General features: G+C 43.6%; 1 protein-coding gene and 1 long non-coding RNA gene across 2 annotated transcripts; one reads left to right on the top strand and one right to left on the bottom strand.

Moving 5' to 3' along the window:
* Positions 1–4,227: 4,227 nt before the first annotated feature.
* Positions 4,228–8,080, bottom strand: Lrrc14b (leucine rich repeat containing 14B). The gene is made up of 2 exons (XM_003462117.4): positions 6,979–8,080; positions 4,228–5,657 (listed from the first exon to the last, which is right to left on the bottom strand). The coding sequence occupies exons 1-2, from the start codon at positions 7,863–7,865 to the stop codon at positions 5,012–5,014; spliced, it is 1,533 nt and encodes a 510-aa protein (XP_003462165.1). The 5' UTR covers positions 7,866–8,080; the 3' UTR covers positions 4,228–5,011.
* LOC134478041 (uncharacterized) lies at positions 7,593–8,551 on the top strand. The gene is made up of 2 exons (XR_010050378.1): positions 7,593–7,748; positions 8,432–8,551. It is a non-coding gene; the product is annotated as an uncharacterized LOC134478041 (long non-coding RNA).
* Positions 8,552–22,230: the final 13,679 nt, after the last annotated feature.

Here is a 22,230-nt window from a genome sequence, read left to right as displayed (position 1 = left end):
GGTCACTTTTAACTTGTGTGATTCTTTATACAAATTATTTTTATGTATGTTATCACAGTTTTTATCACAACCAACCTGAAAGACAGATAGGCACTTATAACACCCTTCACACCATAGCTAACATGAACTGAGGCTTTTTGCATATTGTTCATGCAATCCTTCTTTCCTATGAGCAAGTACTGTTATTTTTATCTGAGTAGGGGTTCCCCAGGACTACCCCAAGTCCCATGTGCTGCATGGAGTGTCCCAGGACTCAGCACATGGCAGTCCTCACAGCCAAGAACCATGACTAGGAGAGAGGAAGTCACCAGAGAGAGAAGGTGTGTGGTGTGAGCCCAGAGGGAACCAGGCATGAGCTTCCCACACCTGGAACGTTCCTCCAGGGGTGAACTGTAACCGTGCATGACAGATCCCTGGAGTACTCACGAAGCTTATGCCAGCATTATGGTGGGGGCTGTTTTCACTCCTCTGCCTAAGACAGACCAGCAGAGGAGCAGAGGTGGCAGACCTCCTCTGTGGGGGTAGGTTGGACCCAGAGCCAGTCTTAGTGATTAATGGGGCTAGGAACCCACCCAGGATCTAAGTTCCCAGGTGCCAGCCTTGTAAGCAGCTGTTAGAAAGGATGCCATCTTGGTGCTGCCATATGAGCTCTTCCACACATCCTTGCTTCACAGAGGGGATCTAGAACTCATATACTGGGATGTTAATCTGCACTTGTCCCACAGGTAGTGACACTGGAGTTGTCTGACTCCAGAACTACTGGGACCTTGCGTGAGGTAACAATAGTGGCCTAACAGGGATGGAGCTAACACAACACTGGTAGGAACTCTGTGTGCTTCTCAGTTGACTCACTGGGTGGAGACGCCTCTACTTCTCTTCTTTGAGCTCATAAATATGGATATATATATATATATATATATATATATATATATATATATGGTGTATATGTGCATCTTTCAGACTGGCACTTACAGTGTTGGTTTCATGACAATTGCAGGGCAACACAGCAGTTTTGTGATGTAAGGGGAAGGCTTCCCCAGTGGACCTAGGCATTCTTTAAAAGAGAGATTGGGTCCACTGAAATGTGAAACTGGTTATTTTTAACCTGAAACTGATTGCTTACAGCTATTGAGATCATCTCTAAAGTAAGGGTGAGAAAAGGCTCCCATACAGAAGCTAGTCTTCAGAGTACACACAACTGAGCCCTGGGCATGGGCCGCATTGCATGCACCATTGAGGCAGCTCCCTTCTTGGGGTGGTTCCACACCCCATTGGTGGGGACATCATTACTCTGCACACAGCTGGCTCACTCTGTCTATTTAGCCTACAAGGTAAACCAAGCTTTGTAAATTGGCCTTGGAAATACACTGGTGGCACACTCCTATAATCACAGCACTCAGGAAGGCTGAGGCAGGAGAATGATGAAATGGAGTCCAGCCCGGGCAGCTGAGTGACCTAGTCTCTGTCTCAAAAATAAGTTTCTGTGTGAAGGCCTTGAATTCAGTCCCCAGCATCCCTACTTCTCCCTCTTAGTGCCCTACTGTTTTCTAGGTTTGAAAAAATGATCACTGTTTCTCACTGCATAAATCTGGTCACAAGCAGTAGAGATCTAAGTAACTTGGACACACATGAGGGAGATTTATTTTAAAGCTATCTTCTGGAACCTCAATGCAGCAGTAGGGAAAAACAGGCCAGATCTCAGGAGCTCAAAATGGCCCTGAGCCTGCCTGGGAGGAACAGTTCTGCCTCTGCATTTTGGTTCTAGACTCTCAGGCCACCTGCAGCTGCTGAGCAGGCATAGTGACTGTCCTGCAGGAAGTGGTGACCCCTAGGGTATTTGAATGGGGTGGAACGGTGAGAATCAAGGGCTGCTGATTGTGGCTTTGTTAACGTCACAGGAAGTCTAGAAAGCAAAAGGCTTTGGTAAGGCCATGTCTCAAGGCCTGCTATGGAAGCCAAGGACCCACTGGCTCAGAGAAGCTTCACTCTGCAGGTGAGACTCTTGCTGTCACACTGACAGGACAGCAAAGGAGTATGGCAGTTTCCAGGCTAAGTTGGCCTGATACTGGATTGGCTGTTTGGTGAGCAGCCTAAGAACCAGAATTTCAGGGCCCTGAGAGCTCTTCACATTAGTTCAGGCATTACCTTTGGGGCCCCTGCAGAGCCAGCCCCTGGGGGATATCCTTGTGGGCCTGCAAGAACTGGGGAATAGTGCTAGTTGGCCTGAAGGCACCATGTTGGAATGTCCAGCCCCAGGTGGATGTTCTGTCAGGGTTCCTGTGATAGCCTCTGAATGGACTGGAATTCCTGATGGCAAAGGGTTGCTTGATGTGGCTGTTGGATCTGTGAGTGAGCCTCTGGCCCTGCCATCGCTACTGTAGTTGCTCCTTAGGCAAAGCTGGGCCTGCTGGGAGGTGCCCTGGACAGGGCTTGCAACTGGCAGAGGCATGTAGGTGGGGTGGCTATGACAGCTATCAAGAAACTGCATAAAACCTCCATTCCTTGGCAGCCATAGGGGCTGATTGGTAACAGGATTAAAGGATTAAGCAGGTGAAAGCTAAGTAGAACGTCACTTAATTTGTTTTTTTTTTTTTTGTTTTTTTTTTTTTTGTTTTTTTTTTTTTTGTTTTTTTTTTTTTTTTGTCTTTTTTTCCTTTTTATCGGTACCGGGGATCGAACTCACGACTGCCTGCTTCCAAGGCAGACACTTATGCCGCTCAGCTAAATCCCCAGCCCCTAGAACGTCACTTAATTTGTAATGGGGCAAGGGAGAACAAGAGCCCTGGCTATGACTGGAGCAGAGCCCCTTTGGGTCTATTGATATCTCTGTGGCCTCCGTTACACTAGTGTCCTGATCTGTAGATATAGTCATTAAGATAGGAAGGTCAGGCAAGAGCCCTTGCATCGCCCTCACCCTGCAGGAGAGTCAGCAGGAAGACTTAGGAATGCCAAGGAGTAACCCCCATGGTGTCCTCAATGCTGGGCCCCCGGAGTTGCTGGCATCACTAATGCTGGGCTCTGTACTGTCCCTGTTTATTTCACCCATCTGGTCCTGGAAAGACCACCTTGAGCAGGGCAGATGACAGCAGATCCTCAAAGCATCATTAGGAGTCAGTTGGATGTAGCTGTCCATGTGTGTTGAATCTCTCTGATCTGAACACATGAGTGAGTTCACTCATGTGTTCACTGTATTTTCTGGGTTCCCAACAGTGTGACCTTGGATCAGAGATCCTGAATTCTGTAGCAAAGATCTGCCTTTTACAAACACAGTAGGATGGTATGGGGCCCTGGTAGACACCAGATATATGGCCACAAATACTACCTGATTTCAGGTACAGATTCCCAAAGTGGGCCAGGTGACCTACATTCATCAGATGTTCAAAGTATATATTCAGGCTGGGGCCTGGCAGATCCAGGGAAGCAGGTGAGTCTCATGCATAGGCTCTTCAAGATGACTCTGAGCTGAATGTGCCCACAACCCTTGACTTGGGAAGAGTGGGCTCCTGCCCCAGAAGGGCTCTGGGCTGGTGTGGAAGGGACACCGTACAGAGTATCTGCTACCAGCACCTTCCCCTGGCCTCAGCAGACTTCCATATGCCTGCCCCTGCCCATATCATGGATTATACCCAGCTTAGTCTCACTGGTGCAAGGACCTCCTCCTGCACAGCCTGAAGATAATGATTGGTTATGATGCCACTTGGAGGCCAAGCCATTAATTAAGAAAGTTCAAATGCTTAAAACAGGGGGAGCTACTTTGATTTTGGCTTGGAATTAGATTGCTAATTCTGCATGGTGCCTATTCTCTTTTCAAAAACTTGCTACAATATCAAACTCTGGAGGGAAAAAGGATTTTCATAAAACTTACCAAGTGGAGCTGGCAGAAAACAGTCAAGGTAGTTGTGGCAAAAGCAGGGGTAGAGGTCCATTTTCTGCCCTGGAGTGAGTCTGTGTACTCCATAGCTGCTGACTTCCGGGACCTGGGAGAGGAAGAGCGGGATGCTTCCTGCTGGATCCACACCCAGACTGCCCCACTCAGCTGTCTGCAAATGGCCTGGGGTGTACCTGGGGATGCAGCTACAAAGCTACAGAGAAGGACTGTGTGAGGAGCCATATTTCAGACCCTCAGTTGTTCTGGCTCTAAGCTCTTGCCTGTATTGGAGAAATGTTTTCTGGTCAGAGTCTTAGACTCTTAAAAATTCTGAATTATAGTAAGTGAAATCCCACATGTGAGTAAACCACACTTCTGTTTTATTAGCATTTAATCATACTAATACTCAGTTTTTTGACAAAGCAGGTTGGGATGGAAACGAAGTCCAAATGCATCTTTCTCTGATGGTAATTAGCTCTCCTCAAAGGTTGCCAAGTGCTGGATTGCAGTCTCCCCAGCAGGTGTACCCCCAGGGCTGGGACTCAGAGGACTGTTGAGCAGAGATGGGACAAGAATCAGCAGTCACTCGCTTGGATGCCAGTGAGGGGAGGAAGGCAACCCACCTCACCCCAGGCCTTGTCTTGCGAACATGACACTCTGTGTGTAGTGCCTCCTGTTGGACACAAAGATCTGTGCTCACTTTTCATTTGTACTTTGCGTGTTTAGTTTTTCTCAGCTGGCTCTTATGGGCTGCTTATTCTTTTATACACATTCTGCAATAAGTTCTCTCATTTCTTCACCCTCATTATTGTGTAGCAGGTGAATCCTGCCCCCACTGTCACATACCCTAGCACCTGGCCAAGCACTCCTCTATCCTGTGGCACTGTGGTCTCTCTTTTCTCAGATCCTTGGCTCCAGGGTCCTGCTGTGATGATACCCAGGGACACTTCATGCCACATCTAGAAGGCATGATTTCCTCTTGTACAGTATCTAATGGGTACACCTACAATTTTTACTAACAAGTGCTTTTACTAACAGTGATGTTGCTGGTGACAAATGCTTGGCCCAGCCTCCTTTCTGGGGTGGATCCCAGGTACTATGTGGGCTAAAATGCAAGACCCGTGCTTGGCATGATATGAGCGCTTACTCAATTTGTCTTAGTGCTTTAGAAAAATTTTCTAAAGCATTTTTGAAAGCTTGCAGCAAGAAAACACCAAGCTCATTGCTTGTTTCCTGAATGTCTGGGTCAAAGCTTCCAAAGAGTGGCGTGGAAGCCTGGATATCCTCCCGGCCTGCCTGCAGTAGCAGTAAGTGCAGCTCCTCAGCAATCACATTGTACTTCTGCTGGTCAAACTTGGATGCAGTCATCTCATCCTGGGGATAGACTATGCCCTCAGGGTAGCAGTCCTTTGGCACTGGGAACTCAACACGCTGCAGCTTGGGGAGCTCACAGAGTGCAGCAAAGAGGCGTCTGAGGGCACTAGCAGACAGAGGGTTCCCCAGGAACTTGAACTCCTGGAGCTGGGTACAAGGGCTCAAGCCCAGAATCATCATGCCCACGTGACTATCTGTGATGCTGCAGTCCTCCAGTGTCAGTACTCTCAGTGTCTGTGCAGCTTGGCGCAACAGCCTAAAGAAGGTTGAAGGATACAAGTGGACCAGGCTGTGTCCACTGAGGTCCAGCACCTCCAGATGGGTGGCGTGGGTACAGTCTGCCAAGAAGGCCATGTCTGCATGGTTCAAGTGACAATTGGCCAGGTCCAGCACTCGCAGTGGAGTCCTCAGGGGGCTGTTGAAAGGAACAGGCAGAAAATAGCACAGGTTAGAGGAAGGTGCCAGGTAAACTGGAGGCCATGGTGGATGAGAGTAATCCATTGGTTTTGTCTCTTATGGGGATTGCTATCCAACTACTATGGGATTTCATACAGTCTAAGCTGAGAGTAACTTTAATGTCTTTAAATAGTTGAAAAAAACCAGTTTGTAACAAATGAAGTTACATGAAATGCAAAGCTCCATAAATGGTTTTATTGGAACACAGCCTTGCCTTTGGCTCAGAATCATCCTGGCTGCTATACCCACTGCATGATCAAGGGTCTACTTTGTCCACAGCACCCACAGTGGCAGATTTACCAATAAACCCTTCAGATTCCCTGTGTAAGTACAGCAAGTGGTCATGTCAGTATTGTCTTCTCAGAAGACTTATTGCAGGACAGTGAAGAAATTAGCAAGAAAGAAAATGCCATCTTGCTGTAATGGTGGTGGAACCCACAGTTTTAGAGCTGGGAAGGAGAGCCTAGCATCCCTGACATAGGCTCCTTGTCCCTGAATCTCTGATTCTGATTTAGTTGGTTCAGCAGCCAGTGTCAGAAAATAGGCAACTGGGAAAGATTCTGGAACCATACCCAAGACTGGCAAGAAAGCACATTCTTGGGCCATCACACTCAGGGATTCTGAGTCCTTGCTCAGTGAGGCAAGATGTCTGCAGGATTCTGACCTCTTTCCCTTCACCTCTGCTGAGGCTGTCTCTCCCTGCCTACCCATACCCAGACTCCCATTTGACCCACCCATCCCACCTGTAATGGGATAGCACCTCTACTTGAGGGTCACTGAAATGCGTCTCTTTCACAGCAGAGCTGCAGAGAGAGAGACCCATGGCCCTCATCATGTGAGGATGCCATATACCAAGGAGCCCAGGCCCACAAAGTATTGGCACATCTACTTGCCAGACTTTCAAGAGGCTGCAGCCACTGCTCACAGTTGACTACTAGCTGGAGCCAAAGGCTCCCTGCTCATCTATGTTTCTACTTCTGTCTGAACAGAGTTTGCTGTTTTAGCAACTGGTGCTGGGTAATTTGTTATATAACAATGCAAACCACAGGATGCACCATGTTCCATCTACCTTGGTAACTTGCTGGTAAGTACATTCTCTTTTGCTAACTGGAAATAGTCTTCCAAGTGCTGTCCATGCTCCATTCTCCTTGGTGGTAATAATTGCTCCTCTAACTAAAGCAGCCCCAGGGAGCTGGTGGCCTTGTGAGGAAGCCATTCCTGTACTCCATTGCTGGTGCCTCCTCAGTGGTCCTGTTTACCCTGTGCAGTGCTCTACTTACCCAAGCAGAGTCCGAATCTTCCCTGTCAGAGAGGAGAAGGCCACATTGAGCTCGGTAAGCTGGGTCATGCGGCTCAGCTCCCAGGCGATGGAGGCAAGGAGGGAGTCCTGGCCCTCAGGGGCTGGAGCATAGGAAGGTGGCACATCAAAGGCCTTGGTGGGCAAGGTGAGGGAAGCCAGCTGAGGGAAGCCCACTTGAGCCAGCAGCTGCAACACGTGGCCAGCGTGCAACCTCACATTGTGCACCACCTCTAGCTTGCGCAGTGCAGCTGGCTCAGCCAGGCCCAGCACAAGCAGGAGCTGCCCGGGGCTCAGGCTGTCTGCACGGAATGAGAGGCAGCGCACCTGCAGTGGAGCTGGAACTGCTGGTCGCAGAGCCTGCACCACTGCCTCGAAGTTGCCATTAGTTACAAAGAGGTCCGCTAGTACCTCCACAGGGTGCCCAGCCACACAGGTCTGTGCTTGCAGCTCACAGCAGGTCCTGGCTAGCAACTGGGTACGGCCCCACCTTCCCAGCACCCTCCCACAGGGACACCGCTGTTCCTGCACATCTCGGATGCCTGTAAGGTCTGCCAGCCGAAGCCGGTGGCTCCCACTCTGCAGCACATGGTCACTGAGGCCTTGCATGCAGGCCTCCAGGCAGGTCCTGCATGCCCGGTCACGCAAGTCCGCTGGGTGGTCAGTGCTGGGCTCCAGCAGCATGGCCAGCCGGAACTCCTCGAGGGGCCAACATCTCAACACAGCGCGGGTCACTTCTGCCTGCTCCAGCAGGTAACTGGTCTTGAATAGGAGTGGGTAGAGGTTGTAAGCCACACTGTCCAGGCTGTCCCTGGCCAGTGAGGGGTGGGACACGAGGGCTTCCGCAGCAATGAAGCGAAGAGATCTCATTATGCCTTGGGCTAAGGTAGTGTGCTGTCCCCTCTGGCTGTGCCCAAGACTTATGCCCTTTATGCCTATTTTTAGCTGCTTCTGGTGCTGGGAGCAGCCAGCTTTGAGGAGAAAGTGGTGAGCTGGCTCTTGCAGTCATCTGACTGCTATTTTTGTCTTGGGGGAGGCTGTTTGGCCCTGACCTCAAAGATGTCAGTCTGCTTGTGGTACCAGCTGTCAGAAGCAGAGCTGCTGGGGTCCAGTACTCCCTGCAGGGCTGGGCAGGGGGCCTGAGTTCAGGATGTTTGTGCAGGCAGCTCGAGGCCTGGTCACTGTCCATGTGTATCACCTGTCTATTTCTGACTCATCCCAGTCCAAAGGGAAGAGGGCAGCCCTGGCCAAAACTGTACTGGGGCTTATGGGAGTTACTTTCTGTAAGGCATGAGTCAGACCTGACTCTCCCAGCCCCAAACCTACTTTGCAGCAGAGACACTCTTCTCAGCAGGGAACTCAGCTTAGCACCCAGGCTTACATTGGCAAACATAGGATATCATAAAGCAGATAAGGTAAGACAAGGAATTTTGCAGATCCTGAGCATCTGGAGACATCCCAGGATTTACACCAGACACTTCAAGAACTTTGCCTACTGAGATGCGAGACAGCCAGAGAATGTTGACTGAAATGATTATTAAAATCTTTCCACCTAATGTCCCTTGCCTTCTTTCAATCTGTCATGTGCTGAGAAGCTCTCAAAGTTCCTGGGGTGGAGGTGGAGGATGAAAAGAGGATGGAGAAAGAAAGTTAAGATCACTCAACAGGTATCCTCAAGCTTACATATCTCCTGGTGCCTACACATCCCATACCATCCAAAATCCTCAGGAACAGTAGAAAAGGCAAATGGCCTCATAAAAACACGTCTTACAAAGCTCATTTTAGAACTACACCAACCTTGGCCTCAACTTCTGTACCTAGCCTTAGCCAAGTTCGGGGCATTTCCCTGGGCTCCTATATTTTTAAGTCCTTTTGAACTTATGTACGGCAGGCCATTTTTACTCCACAATCTTCCTACTCCCCAAAGTCTCCTCCTCTTGCTGACTACATCCCAGTCCTCTCCTTTCTCCGACACTTGTTATGACAACAAGCTGATCTCTGCCTTCACCAACCCTCTGAAGGGACCAAACCAGATCCTCCCATATCCCCAGGAGATCTAACCTATCTCAAATGTTCTAAATCCACAGGACTACAACCAAGGTGGAGCAGCCCCTACCTAGTCTTCTTGGCAACCCCAACAGTGGTCAAAGTTACTGGACTCCCATCCTGGTTTCACGTCACTCAGGCTAAGCAGTGCCCTCCCAACCCTGAATCTAACCATCCTGAGTGGTCATCTCATCTTCTGTTACCCACCCATCTCAGTCTCACCAAGGCCTCACAGCCACAACTATCAGGCTAAGTCATGTTTTGCTATCCAATTTGGTTCCCAATGCCTTACATTCTATTAATGATCTTTTTTACAGCAGGACTCTTAACAGTCTTTCCTAAAGACTTGCACATCATGCATAAGGTTGTTTTCATGTTGTTCTATGTGACAACTGTCTTAGTTCTTTTTACCCTCTGTTGTTTAATCAAATGTGAGATCCCTGAAGGCCTAGGCTCTTATCTCCCTTATAGTGACACAGCCAACGCCCTCCCCATCCCTCTTATTCTTTCTAGTCAACTCCTAGAACAGAGACAAGTCCTATATACCTATATTTTTAACTTTTACCCTTTGGGATGAAAAAAAAAACACCTCTCATAACTTCACTCCTCCTAACCCCACACTTATTTTTCAGAATTCTACCTCATCATGGCAATGATTCTGCTTCACAGTGATCCTGATGGAATGGCATATTTAAATCAAAGGCACCTTTCCTTCTACCTCACCTGGGTCCTTAAATATGATAGCGGTCTTCCTCCTCATAGCACCACAGTTTCCTAGTCTATCATGTGGGTATTCACCAATGATGAAGTTGTCCTGGCTAAAACACCTGGCACCAGCTTCTACATAGGCATCAACCATCATCCCATCAACCTTCCTAAACCCTAATATGGTGCCCCCTTTCAGCAGGAAGTATTAAGAGAGAGACTTCATCCTTTCCCTAACAATAAAAAGACGGCAATGAAAGGATTTTGCCCTAGATATGATATTATGGCAATAGGAGGCAGGACCAAGGGATGCTTACCTTGAGGTCACTTCCCCTTCCTCTGTGACAACTTCTTTTTTCCTTTACTAGTGGTGTGAAGAAAGTCCCAATCAGCTGCTCATGTGTCACCAATGCTTGCCCTAAGCACAACCTCTGGTCAGATATATATATATATATATATATATTTTTTTTAAATTTTACTTTGAAAGTGGTAAAATACAGAACAAGACAGAATAAAGTCAACTTAGATTGTACAGTGAAATTGGTATAGAACCTCACAGCAGGTTACTGGGATAACAGTAATAGGTATCATAGTATTTTTCATTATCTTTATAATAGTTGTTCTTTCAATCACGTATATCAAAATAAAATGAAATACAGAACATTATAGAATTTGTCAAAACAGAATTTGAATAGAGCAGTACCATTAATCAGAATAGAGCAAAACAGTAATAAAAATATTTGCCTTCAAAGAGATGGTAGAAGGAAATCCCCCATATTTGCTATGGTCAACCTCCCAGGAGATGCTTAGATTTCTGGTTTCCATTTGCTAATGGGGGGGGGAAGGTAAAGGGGGGCAAGGAAAGTGGGATGTTTGACTCTAGGACGTGCACTAGTAGGTTCACTATTGTTTTAGCAGGGAGGCAGGCTGGTTGCTTGGTTTCCCAGTTTCGTAAGTTCCAACATGGCTTGGATCTCAGAAGCTGCTGGTGATTCTCCTTTGGAAGGGCTGCAGCTGGTCACACCACCGCTGCTTACCAGGGAGGGGAGCTGCTTGCTTGGTTTCCCAATGTCCTAAGTTCTAACATGGCATGGATCTCAGGAGCCACTGGTGGTTCTCCCCCTGGAAGGGCTACAGTCATATATATATATATATATATATATATATATATATATATATATCTTATACCCCACATCCTGATCAGAAGAGGCCTGGTCGTCTTTGATTGTTGGACTCTTTTCCATGTCCTTGGAATAAAGGCTACTGTTTCTTTATATTTTTTTCTCTTTCCTCTCAATGAAAACCCTATCAACCAACCTGCTTGAACCTCAGATTCCTCATTTGGAGAGAGGAAAATTGAAAGCTTAGTGCAGGCAGCATAGTGTGGCAATGAGTTAAAGTTCAGGTGTTTCCTCCTGGATCTTCCTCAGAAAGGTGGCAATAACAGCAATGATAATTATACAAACTGAGTCTGCAGGAGATTCTGTGAAGCAGGTGTATGTTGAGATAGGGAAGCAATTCAGGCTTGCCAGGCCACATGCCCAGGGTGACTTCCCAAGCAATCATGGGAGCTGGGATTGAATATGCAAACAGATTCAAGTGATAACAGAGACAGGAGCCAGACATGTAGGGTGTAAACTCAGAGGGACAGTGCTCTGAAGGGAAAAAAATCTCAGTAGCCCCACTAGACCCTGGCAGATGGAGCTCTCCAAGAATGCTATGCTAGAGATCAACCATCAGAGAGCCCAGATGAGGCCAGCAAAAGAAGATGAGTGAGCTGTGCTAGGGAGGGTACCAGGAGTCAGAGGCTAGCAAAGCCTCCCCACCTTCCAGCCCAACATTTCACACTGAGAGAATAGAGCCCTTTTCTCCTCCAGTCTTTCCTTTCCTATGTTGCCGGAGATGCCTTTGAGAAGGCCCTGGAGGAGCTTTACTCAGAGCAGATATGGGCAAAGGAGGGGACAGACACTCCATCACAGGATACATGCTAATTATTACAAGGGAGGCCAGGCATGGTGACATGTGACTGTATTCATAGCACTCTGGGAGGCTGAGCAGAAGGATAACACATTCAGGTTCAGATTGGCAACTCAGTGATTTAGCTGGGCCCTGTCCCAAGATGAGAACTACAAAGGGTTGAAAAAATTATCCTGGAGTTGAGTAGGGATGTTTGGTATCATAGGAAGTCATTCAGTAATATAGGAGTGAGAGAATTGGAGGAAGGTAGTTTAGTGTCCCAGAGAGGGATAAGAGACAGGTGCATGAGGTTTCAGGGGGACTTACAGGTCTTGAGTGGAACCTGGGAGTCGATACTCATCATCACTACTGTTGGGCGCAGGTGCTCAACATACCATACCCCACCCGGGACTAAGGACCACGCCAGCTTCCGCAATGCGCTACGTCCCTCTCCAAATTAGTCACCCTGTACTCACTTCGTATTCACCACAGCTGAGTATATTAGCCAGAGCCCGCGTCTCATTCCAGCCCTTCCTCCTTGTGGCAGCCCTCGTGGCAGCCTGATTGGCCACAGTCAGATATATAAGCCAGAACCCGCAACAATAAAGTTGGCAGTTCCTGTTACCCACCTGAAGCGTTTCCTGTCTCATTGGGGAGCTGCGCTGGTCAACTACCACCAGTGGCACAGACTGTCATCCCCTTCCTTGGCACATTCCTTATTGACCTGGTGATGCTGGACACTGTGATGAAGGATTATGTAGACATGAGTGATCCTTGGGCACCAAGTTTGGGAACAGGATCCTTGGGGGTGGAACAGAAGGCTCCTGATGTTGAACCCTTAGGTCCCAGAATTTGGCAAATCTACTCTTGTAAGATCCTTACACCTGGCTCTGTGTGTTGCTGGCATCAAGCCCATATTGCCTAGGAATGAAGGACTCTCTGCAATGACCTGAAGTCCCACTTTTCCAAACTCTAAAGATGCAGAGCTACCTGTCTGCAAAGCTGCATAGGGTCTTGGCTGAGCCGGACTCAGTTTTTCCCTCAGATGGTGTCCAAGAGAGGGAAGAGAAGTTGGGACCCTAAGACCAGGAAGTATCTTTGTGGCTAATACTTATTTCCTCTCTTAAGTCCTCAGTTTCCCTGTCTGGCAATCAATAGGCATTCGGGTTAAGACTCTCAGCCTCAGCTCCTATGTGCATCCTCTGTAGAGCCCAAACCTGCCCTGGGTCCTCATCCATTTCTATGCACTCCTGACCCTTGTGGGCCCTGCCACAATTCCCACATGACCTTGGCTGGAGATGGGTTATTCATGGTTCAGCCTTTCTCATGAAAATTTGCTATTTGTCTTGAATGAGAATCTTGTCAACTCTGAGAAAATAAAGTAAGCTACTGTGTCCTGCAGTTACTGGAGGGTAGGTAGGGAGGCAGAATTTGGAAACCCCCTAGGCTGAAAATTCCTTGGCTCCACCCTCAGAATCTTGCATTTATTAGGAGGGATTTGTACACTGAAAAGATGAAAACCATCCCAATGGAGTGTGTCCCTAGGACACTGGACACATGTACAACTACCTGGACATGGGGCTGTTTCAAGCCAACTGAGAACAGCTTGGACACTTGGAAGGGATGGAGAAGAGGAGGGGACAACTAAGTAGAAAGCCCTGAGACCTGTCTTTAACTATTCCTTCTCTGGGCAAAGTCCCCACTTCGTTCCCAGTGCAAGTCCTCTCAGTGAGCTGAGTGTCCCTCTTGCCCCAGAAATAAGAGTCCTTCAAGAAATACAGCTGTGCCAGGTGGCAATGAGCAAATATAATTTTCAGTATGAGGAGAATTTTGAGGTCTGATTCCACTCGACAGACTGGCTGGATGAGAATGAAAGGTGAGGGCCAGGCTGAAGTTGTGGGAAAGCCCAGAGCTGGGGGTGGGGACTCTCCTGGGTTGACAGCTGCACATGGCCATGGCTCCACTGCAGTCCACAGACCTTGTGGCATGGTGACTGCTGTCTGTGGCATCAGGACCCAGGATACTAGGAAGCACTGCTAGGAAGAATTGAGGCAGGGCTCTCAAGAGACTCACACATACCTCTCTGTCCTGTAGCTACAACCTGTCCTGCCTTTGAGAGCCCAGATCCAAGTAGGCCAGCAACTCAGGGCCAAGAACGTATCATTATAAATCTCAGTGGCAACTGACTGCCTGGGCTGGCAGGGGCAGACAGCCTCAGCATTCTGGGGGGTCTGAGCTATATGTGTACTTAACATAGAGACCAGGTGCTCATTCCCAGCTCCACCCTGGCCAGCTTTGGAGCAGAACAAGTCATCTTGTTTTCCAAGGCCCCGTTGTCCTAAATCTCATTTGCTTTTCCAGTGCCTTTCTCTTCTTTGAATATCGTTATTTACAACTGCTCTGTGCTTCTGTAGTTTCTTCATCTTTTTATTCAAATTAATATAGATACGTTGTACACTGCATTTTATTCTTTCTTGTAATTTTTTTTACTATAGTATATATTAGGAGGTCACTCCCTATAAATGTATTTCATTTTCTACTATCAAATTGAGAATCTGTCTCTTGTCCATCTGTACTACAGTCATGAAATACCTTCACAGCTTGAGCTCATTATGGATCCTATGATGCAGCCCATTATTGGAGCTTCCTGCTCTATTCCAGATATTCTGTGATGATGGCTCATCAGGGAGGTTTAGTGTACCAAACCTGGTGTCTCTCTGACACTGTTCTATGCTTTCCAGCATGGGTTTTAGAATCAATCCAGCTTTTCAATACTCTAGTGATACAGGCATCACCCTGTCTTTGCAGTGTTTCCCTATTCATGAAGTTTTGTCACTACAGATTAGATAAATCCTTAAAGAACATAACCCAAAATTCCACTGCCAGAGGCTACCACCAGAGCTAAAGCATAAATGTTAACTGTGCATGCTAGACTAAACACTTACACTTTTTCAAAACTGGAGAGAAGAGAGGGCTTCCGGGCACTGTCTTCTGTCAGGCACCTGCATTCCTAGGACAGTGAAGGAATGGATAGACTCAGGGTGGCCACCGATGCAGGGACACCACAGAGCCACAATGCTGTGGGGCAGCCCTGTGTCCCAGCCCACTTGTGCTCCCGGGCTAGGCCTGCATGTGTTGCCTCACTCACCAGCTGTAGCTGGCATCATCTGCCTCCTGACCCCACACTGGGGATGTTGGTCACAGAAAGGAAAGCAACTGAAAAAAATAACAAACAAGAAAGTGGCACGTTTTGGGACATCCTGAGCATTCAGGGAGCAAGCAAACGTATCCTTGGATGACAGTAAGATGAATTCCACAGACCCCCTGTGGAAAAACAATCTGGACAAAAGAGGCTTTGGGGCAGTATCCCTGTGTTACCACAGGATGCACAGAGTAATGATCCTGAAAAAGGTGCACACAGGGCTCAAGCGCATGGAGTACAAATAGTCCCTCCTTGTGGAGGGAAGATGATGTGTGGACCAAGCCACAGCTGTGCAGTGAAGCTGCCTGATGCCATCATCAAGGAAGGGAACTGCACCCTGGTGACGGTGCACGTGTGTTGGGAGCTTTCAGAGGCTGATCATATGTGTGGGGCCTAAAGCAAAACCAGCCCTCCCCCCAAAAAAGAGACCAAAACAAGCTATGGAAACAAGTTGTTCCGGCACCAAGATGGCAAGGGGCCCAGATCTGCCAGAAAAGAGTTGAACCACACTAGGCAGTGTGGTTGAAACTGACATTTTTTAAAGAGGATAAAATTAAACATAACAAAATGGAACAAAACAGATCATAAGATAACTGTAAGAGACAGATTTCAAAGCAAGACAACTGGAGATCTTCACTGTCTATCATATTGTCTCTGGTTTTCGTCCAAATAATTGTCCATATCTTCACATACAATGAATTCATACAAAACAAAATGGTATAGAACTGATCAGAACAGGATGATGAAGGTATTTTGGTCTTCAAGACCAGACAATAGAGAAGTCATTTCTGTTAATATTTGTTTTGTATAGCTGGCTGCTTCTACATTTGGTGCATATATTGTTATCTCTTCCTCTTGAAGTTTTCTCCTAACTAGTTTGTAGTGGTCTTCTTTATTTCTTTGGAGCATTCTTGGTTTGAAGTTCACATTGTTTGCAAACAAAATAGCTACTCCTGCTTTTTTGGGGGATTCTGTTGCATAGAGTATTGTTTTCTGTCTTTTGATTTTCAGTCTATCAGCTTCCTTTTGGGTTAGATGGGTTTCCTGTACACAGCACACGGTTGGATGTTGTTCCTTGATCCATTCTGCCAATCTGTTTCTTTTAATTGGTGAATTGAGCCCATTTACATTAATGGTTATAACTGATGTGTATTGGTTTACTTTTGACCTGTTATCTTTCTGCTATTGACTTTTTACCTTTCCACTCTAATTGTTTGCCTTGATTAGTGGTTTTTTCCCATGTCTGTCTAGAAGGTCTTTCAGTATTCTTTGCAGGGTTGGTTTGATGGTCATGAAGTTCTTCAGCTGTTCTTTGTTGTGGAAGTATCTCATTTATCCATCCAATTTGAAGGACAGTTTTCCAGGGTACATCAGTCTGGGTTGGAAGTAATTTTCCTTTATGATCTGAAATATTTCACTCCATGTTCTTCTTGACTTCATTGTTTGTGCAAGAAGTCTGCTGTGATTCTGATAGGCTTTCCTTTATAGGTGATCTGTCTCTTCTCTCTAGCAGCTTTTAATATTCTGTTCTTATGTTGGATTTCTGGGGTGTTGATTATTATATGTCTGGGTGTAGTTTTATTTTGGTTATGGTTATTTGGAGTTCTATATTCTTCACTGATCTGTATGTCAGTTTTCATTCTGATGTTTGGGAAATTTTCAGCTATTACTTGTGTAAATAGCCTCTTGATATCACTTGGGTTGTCATCTTCCTTTTTGTTTATACCTATCAATCTTAATGTTGTTTTTCTTTGCATCACCTTGTAGTTGTTGAATTATTTCCTGGTTCCTTGTTATTTTAAAAAGATCTTTCCTTCCTGTTCACTAGCTGCAATCTTATCTTCAAGGTCTGAAATTCTACCTTCACTTTCATTGAGATGGTTTTGCTAATTTTTGATGGAATTTTGATTTCCTGTATATCTCTTTGAATCTGCTTCATGAATTCTAAGAGCTTCATGCTTTCAGTTCTTACATTCAAGTGTTTAGTCCATTTGATGTCATTCTTGGCTATAGTGTGAGATAATAGATATGCAATTTCCCAACACTGGTTTTTAAAGAAGTTGACTTTTTCACTGTACATTTTCAGTACCAATTTCAAAAATCAAGTATCTCTATATGCAGGACTTTGACATGGGTCACTGATATAAAGTGAGTCATTGATATAAACTCTTTTGGTAGTGTGTACATCTGTTTGTATGCCAATGGCATACTCTTTTGTTTACTGTACCTTTTTAGTATATTTTCAAATGGAGTAGTGTGATGATGCGTCCATTTTTGCTTAACTGTCCAAAATTGATTAGGGTAAAGTGAGTCTTTCATGAATTCCTGCATTTTTCTAAGTAACTGAAGAATGTATTTGGATTTTGATAGATTAATTTGAGTATTAAGGACACATTGTAAACATACACAAATTAAAGAACAATATTAATTCCTTGTCATCTATGAGTGTGTAATATTTTTTTCTTACATTTAAGCCTTCCACATTTTTTATTTAAAGAGAAAAACAAAACTAAAGGAAGCAAGACAGTAAAAGGCTAGAAGTAATACAGAATTTCAAGAGAAAAAATATATAGTAAGAGTTCACCAGTTAATAGATCACACACTGTCATCTTACAAACAGCTGTCCAGATTACAAAATTAAAGTATACAAAGTGCAGATTAATACAGTGAGATTGCAGTCAGTTCTGTTCAATGATCCAAGAAAAACTCAGCAATATGGTTCTCTATCCTACACATTTAAATATACTTGCAGTTATATCCTTTAGATCACTTTCCTTCCTCTATTTTTTATGCTAACAATCACACATTTTAGTTTCCATTACTTCTACAGTTTTTATAACTTTTTCTTTGAAGAGGAAAAGAAAAAAGATTAAAAAAAGCCTAAAAACAAAAAACAAAACAAAACAAAACAAGACAGACCAAAGAAAAACCCAATGTGACAAAACAGAGTCAGTTAGATTAGGAGGATGGACATAGTATAAAATGAAAAAAAAAAAAAGGATTACTAGGTGATCAACAGTGGTTACCATTATGCCTCTTGTTATCCTAAAAAGAGTAGCCTATATCAGCTGGTATAAAAGAGTTGAACAAAACTGTACATAAGACCAATAAAACCACATTGGAGAGCTTACAGGATTCCAAAGAAGATAATAGTCAAATAATAACGGGCATCATAGAATATCTGGTTGCCTTCCAAATGGTTGCCTATACCCTCAAACTTGATACTATTAAGTGAAACAGAATATAATAAAATCAGTCAGAACAAGATGTGGAGAACAATACAGGGGTTCAATTCAGGTTAATAGGGAAACAAAAAAATTACTATAATCTATTGCACTATTTTTAATTTAGTTTTCCCTTAGTTAAAAGATACTAATACATAAATTAATTTTAAAAAAAGGAAAGAAAAAGGGGGGGGAGACTGAGATTTAAAAAAGAACATATCAATACAACAACACCGGTCAGAACTGAAAAATTTAAGCATCATTGTGTTTCACCCCCAGATAGCTTGACATTAATAGTAGTTACCACAGTGACTTTTTCCTTGAAATATTTGAGTCTAACTTCGTATACTATAGCATCAAATTTATCAAGACAGTGTGAAACCGTTCAAGAGAATGAAATTATTGCAGGGTATTTAGAACCAGCTAGCAGAAATCAAACATCAATATCTATATTATTTTTTTGTCTATAAAAACTTGCTTATACTATCACATACATTAAGATATAATAAGATACAACATGTTAGAACCAATGGAAACAAAAGAACAACAACTTGATGGGGCTTCAAAACAGGATGATATTAAATCAGCGCTAGCTATTACGCTCTTATTTTCTTCAAAATAGTTATTTGTAGTATCACAGACAATAAAATAAAACCACCCAAATTAAAACTATTCCAATTAATGAGTGAAAACATTATATGGCTTCAAACCAGTGTGACTGGGAATCATGATTACCACATACTTTCATGTATTGTTATCATTTCTTACACTAGGGAAACTATTCGGTATTTATACAGGTGAGTTTGATTTATTTCACTTACGAGTATGGTCTCAAGCTGTGTCCATTTATTTATAAATGTCTCAATGTGATCATTCTTTATAGCTGAGTAGTAAGACATTGTATAAAAATATCACAACTTTTTTATCCATTCCTCAGTTGATGGACACTTAGGTTGTTTCCAAGATCTGGCTATTACAAATTGTGCTGCTATAAAAATGGGTGCACATATATCACTGTGGTATGATGCTTTCAGTTCTTCTGGGAATATGCCTAGAAGTAGAATGGCTGGGTCAAATGGTGCTTCCAGTCCCAGATTTCTGAGGAATCTCCAGACTGACCCCCACAGTGGTTGCACCAGTCTACGCTCCCACCAACAGTGCAGGAGAGTTCCTTTTTCCCCACAGCCACTCCAGCATTTGTTGTTGGTGGTTTTCTTGATCTTGGCCATTCTTTTTTTTTTTTTTTTTTTTTTTTATTTAAGAGGAAAAAGAGAAAAACACAAAACAAAACAAAGCAGTGTAAGGTTACATATAATACAGAACTACAAAAAAAAGCATAACAGTAAGAAATCACCTGTTAATAGATTACATATTATCATCTTGGAAATAGTTGCTCAAATCACAGTATCAAAGAATACAAAGTAGACATTCAAACAGAGAGACTACAAACAGCTGTGTTCAATGATCCAAAAACATTAATATAGTCAGCTATTCAACATCCCTATACACACTTGCTGTTATATCCGTTAGAGCTCTTTTTTCCCCTTCCTCTCTTTTTACAACAAAATTTACACATTTTAGATTTTATTACTCCTTAGTTCTTATTACTTTTTTTGGGGGGGGGGAGAATAAAGTCAAATATGGCAGAACAAAGCTGTCAGTGAAAACCAAGGATAGACTTAGCACATGATGTAGAACAGAGTATACGGTTATTAACAATAGTTATCAACGTTGTCTCTTGTTTCCTTAAAAAGATTTGTCTATCTCATTAGATATTATAAAGTTGGACAAAACAGTAGAGAACAAGACCAATAAAACTTAGACATTGTAAACATTACAGGACTTCCAAAGGAGACAATAGTCAAACCAGAATGGGCATCTTAGTGAATCTTACTGCCTTCAAAGTAGTTGCCTATACCCTCGGACCTGATACTATCCCACAGAATGGAACAGAGTCTAATCAGTCAAAACAAGATCGTGGGAGCATTACAGGACTTCAAAACAAGTTAATAGGAAATCGAAAAGAGTTACTATTATATATCCTAATTTTTTAAATTTTTCCCTTAATTAAAATAAACATAAGAAATAACTAAATAATTTTTTTAAAGAATAATAGTTACCATAGTGTCTGTCTTTTTCCTTGAGATATTTGGATAAAACTTCATATACTATAGCTTCAAATATTTCCATATCAAGAAGCCCGGAATAAAGCCTTTCTAATTAATAAGTGAAAATTTTATAAGGCTTCAAGGCCACATAATGGGGAATCATGATTGCCACATATTTTCATATATTTGAATCATTACTTACATTAGGGAAACTATTCGGTATTCATACATGCGAGATTGATTTATTTCACTTATGAGTATGGTCTCAAGCTGCGCCCATTTATTGATAAATATCTCAATGTGATCCTTCTTTATAGCTGAATAATATTCCATTGTATAGAAATACCACAACTTTTTTATCCATTCCTCAGTTGATGGACACTTGGGTTGTTTCCAAGATCTGGCGATTACAAATTGTGCTGCTATAAACATAGGTGCACATAAATCACTGTGGTATGATGCTTTCAGTTCTTCTGGGAATATGCCTAGAAGTGGAATAGCTGGAATAAATGGGATTTCCAATCCCAACTTTTTGAGAAACCTCCAGACAGACCTCCACAAAGGCTGTACCAGTCTACACTCCCACCAACAGTGCAGGAGAGTTCCTTTTTCCCCACATCCTCTCCAGCATTTGTTGTTGTTGGTTTTCTTGATCCTGGCCATTCTTTCAGGAGTGAGATGGAATCTCAGTGTGGTTTTAATTTGCATTTCTCTGATGACCAATGATGATGAGCATGTTTTCATATATTTATTTGCCATTTGCATTTCTTCATCTGAGAATTGCGTATTCATCTCAGATGCCCATTTTTGGATTGGATCTTTGAATTTTGGAGGTCTGAGTTTTTTTAATTCTTTATATGTTTTAGACAAGAGTCCCTTGTCTGAGAGAGAGTTCACTAAAATCTTTTCCCAGTTTGTGGGTTTTCTTTTCACTATGCTGGAGATTTCTTTTGACATGCAGAAACTTTTTAATAAGATGTGGTCCCAGTTATTGATTCTGGGAAGTGTTTCCCGTGCGGTTTGAGTCCTGTTCATGAATTCTCTACCTACTCCTATGTCTCCAAGGTTTCTACCCACTTTGTCTTCCAATAGATTTAGTGTTTCTGTTTTAATATTCAGATCTTTGACCCATTTAGATTTTAATTTAGTACATGGTGATAGACATGGGTCTAGCTTTAGTTTTCGGCAAATGGAGAGCCAGTTTTTCCAGCACCATTTATTAAAGAGACTATCGTTCTTCCAGTGAACCTGCTTGGCTCCTTTATCAAAGATAAGGTGGTTGAGTGTGTTTGTAGTTGTGGTTGTATCTTCTAATCTATTCCATTGATCTTCGCCTCTATTTTGATTCCAATACCATGTTGATTTTACTACTGTTGCTTTGTAGTATAATTTCAAGTCAGGGATTGTGATGCCTCCTGCTTTGCCTTTGCTGCTTAGAATTGCCTTTGCGATTCTAGGTCTCTTCTGGTTCCAGATGAAATTTAGGAGTGATTTCTCTAGATCTATAAGGTATGTTGATGGTATTTCTATTGGGATTGCATTGAATCTGTATAAGAGTTTTGGGAGAATGGCCATCTTCACAATGTTTGTTCTTCCTATCCATGAGCAAGGGATGTCTTTCCATTTTCTGAGATCATCTTCAATTTCCTTTTTCAGTGTATTATAGTTTTCACTGTATAAGTCTTTCACTTCTTTCGTAAGAGTAATTCCTAAATATTTCATTTTTTTGCTTGCTAATGTGAATAGTCCAGTTTCTCTTATTTCCCTCTCTGTAATTTTGTTGTTCGTGTATAGGAATGTTATTGATTTCTGAGTATTGATTTTGTATCCAGCCACATTACTGAATTTATTTATTGTATCTAAGAGTATTTCAATGGAGTTTAGGGGGTCTTCTATGTAGAGTATCATGTCATCTGCAAACAATGATAACTTAACTTCTTCTTTTCCTATCTTTACCCCTTTTATTTCTCTTTCTTGCCTAATTGCTCTGGCTA

This window comes from Cavia porcellus, unplaced genomic scaffold, assembly GCF_034190915.1.
Source record: "Cavia porcellus strain 051 isolate PalLab524CR breed Dunkin Hartley unplaced genomic scaffold, mCavPor4.1 scaffold_11, whole genome shotgun sequence".
Classification (NCBI taxonomy): Eukaryota; Metazoa; Chordata; class Mammalia; order Rodentia; family Caviidae; genus Cavia; species Cavia porcellus.
This window is presented reverse-complemented; position numbering and strand designations above follow the sequence as displayed.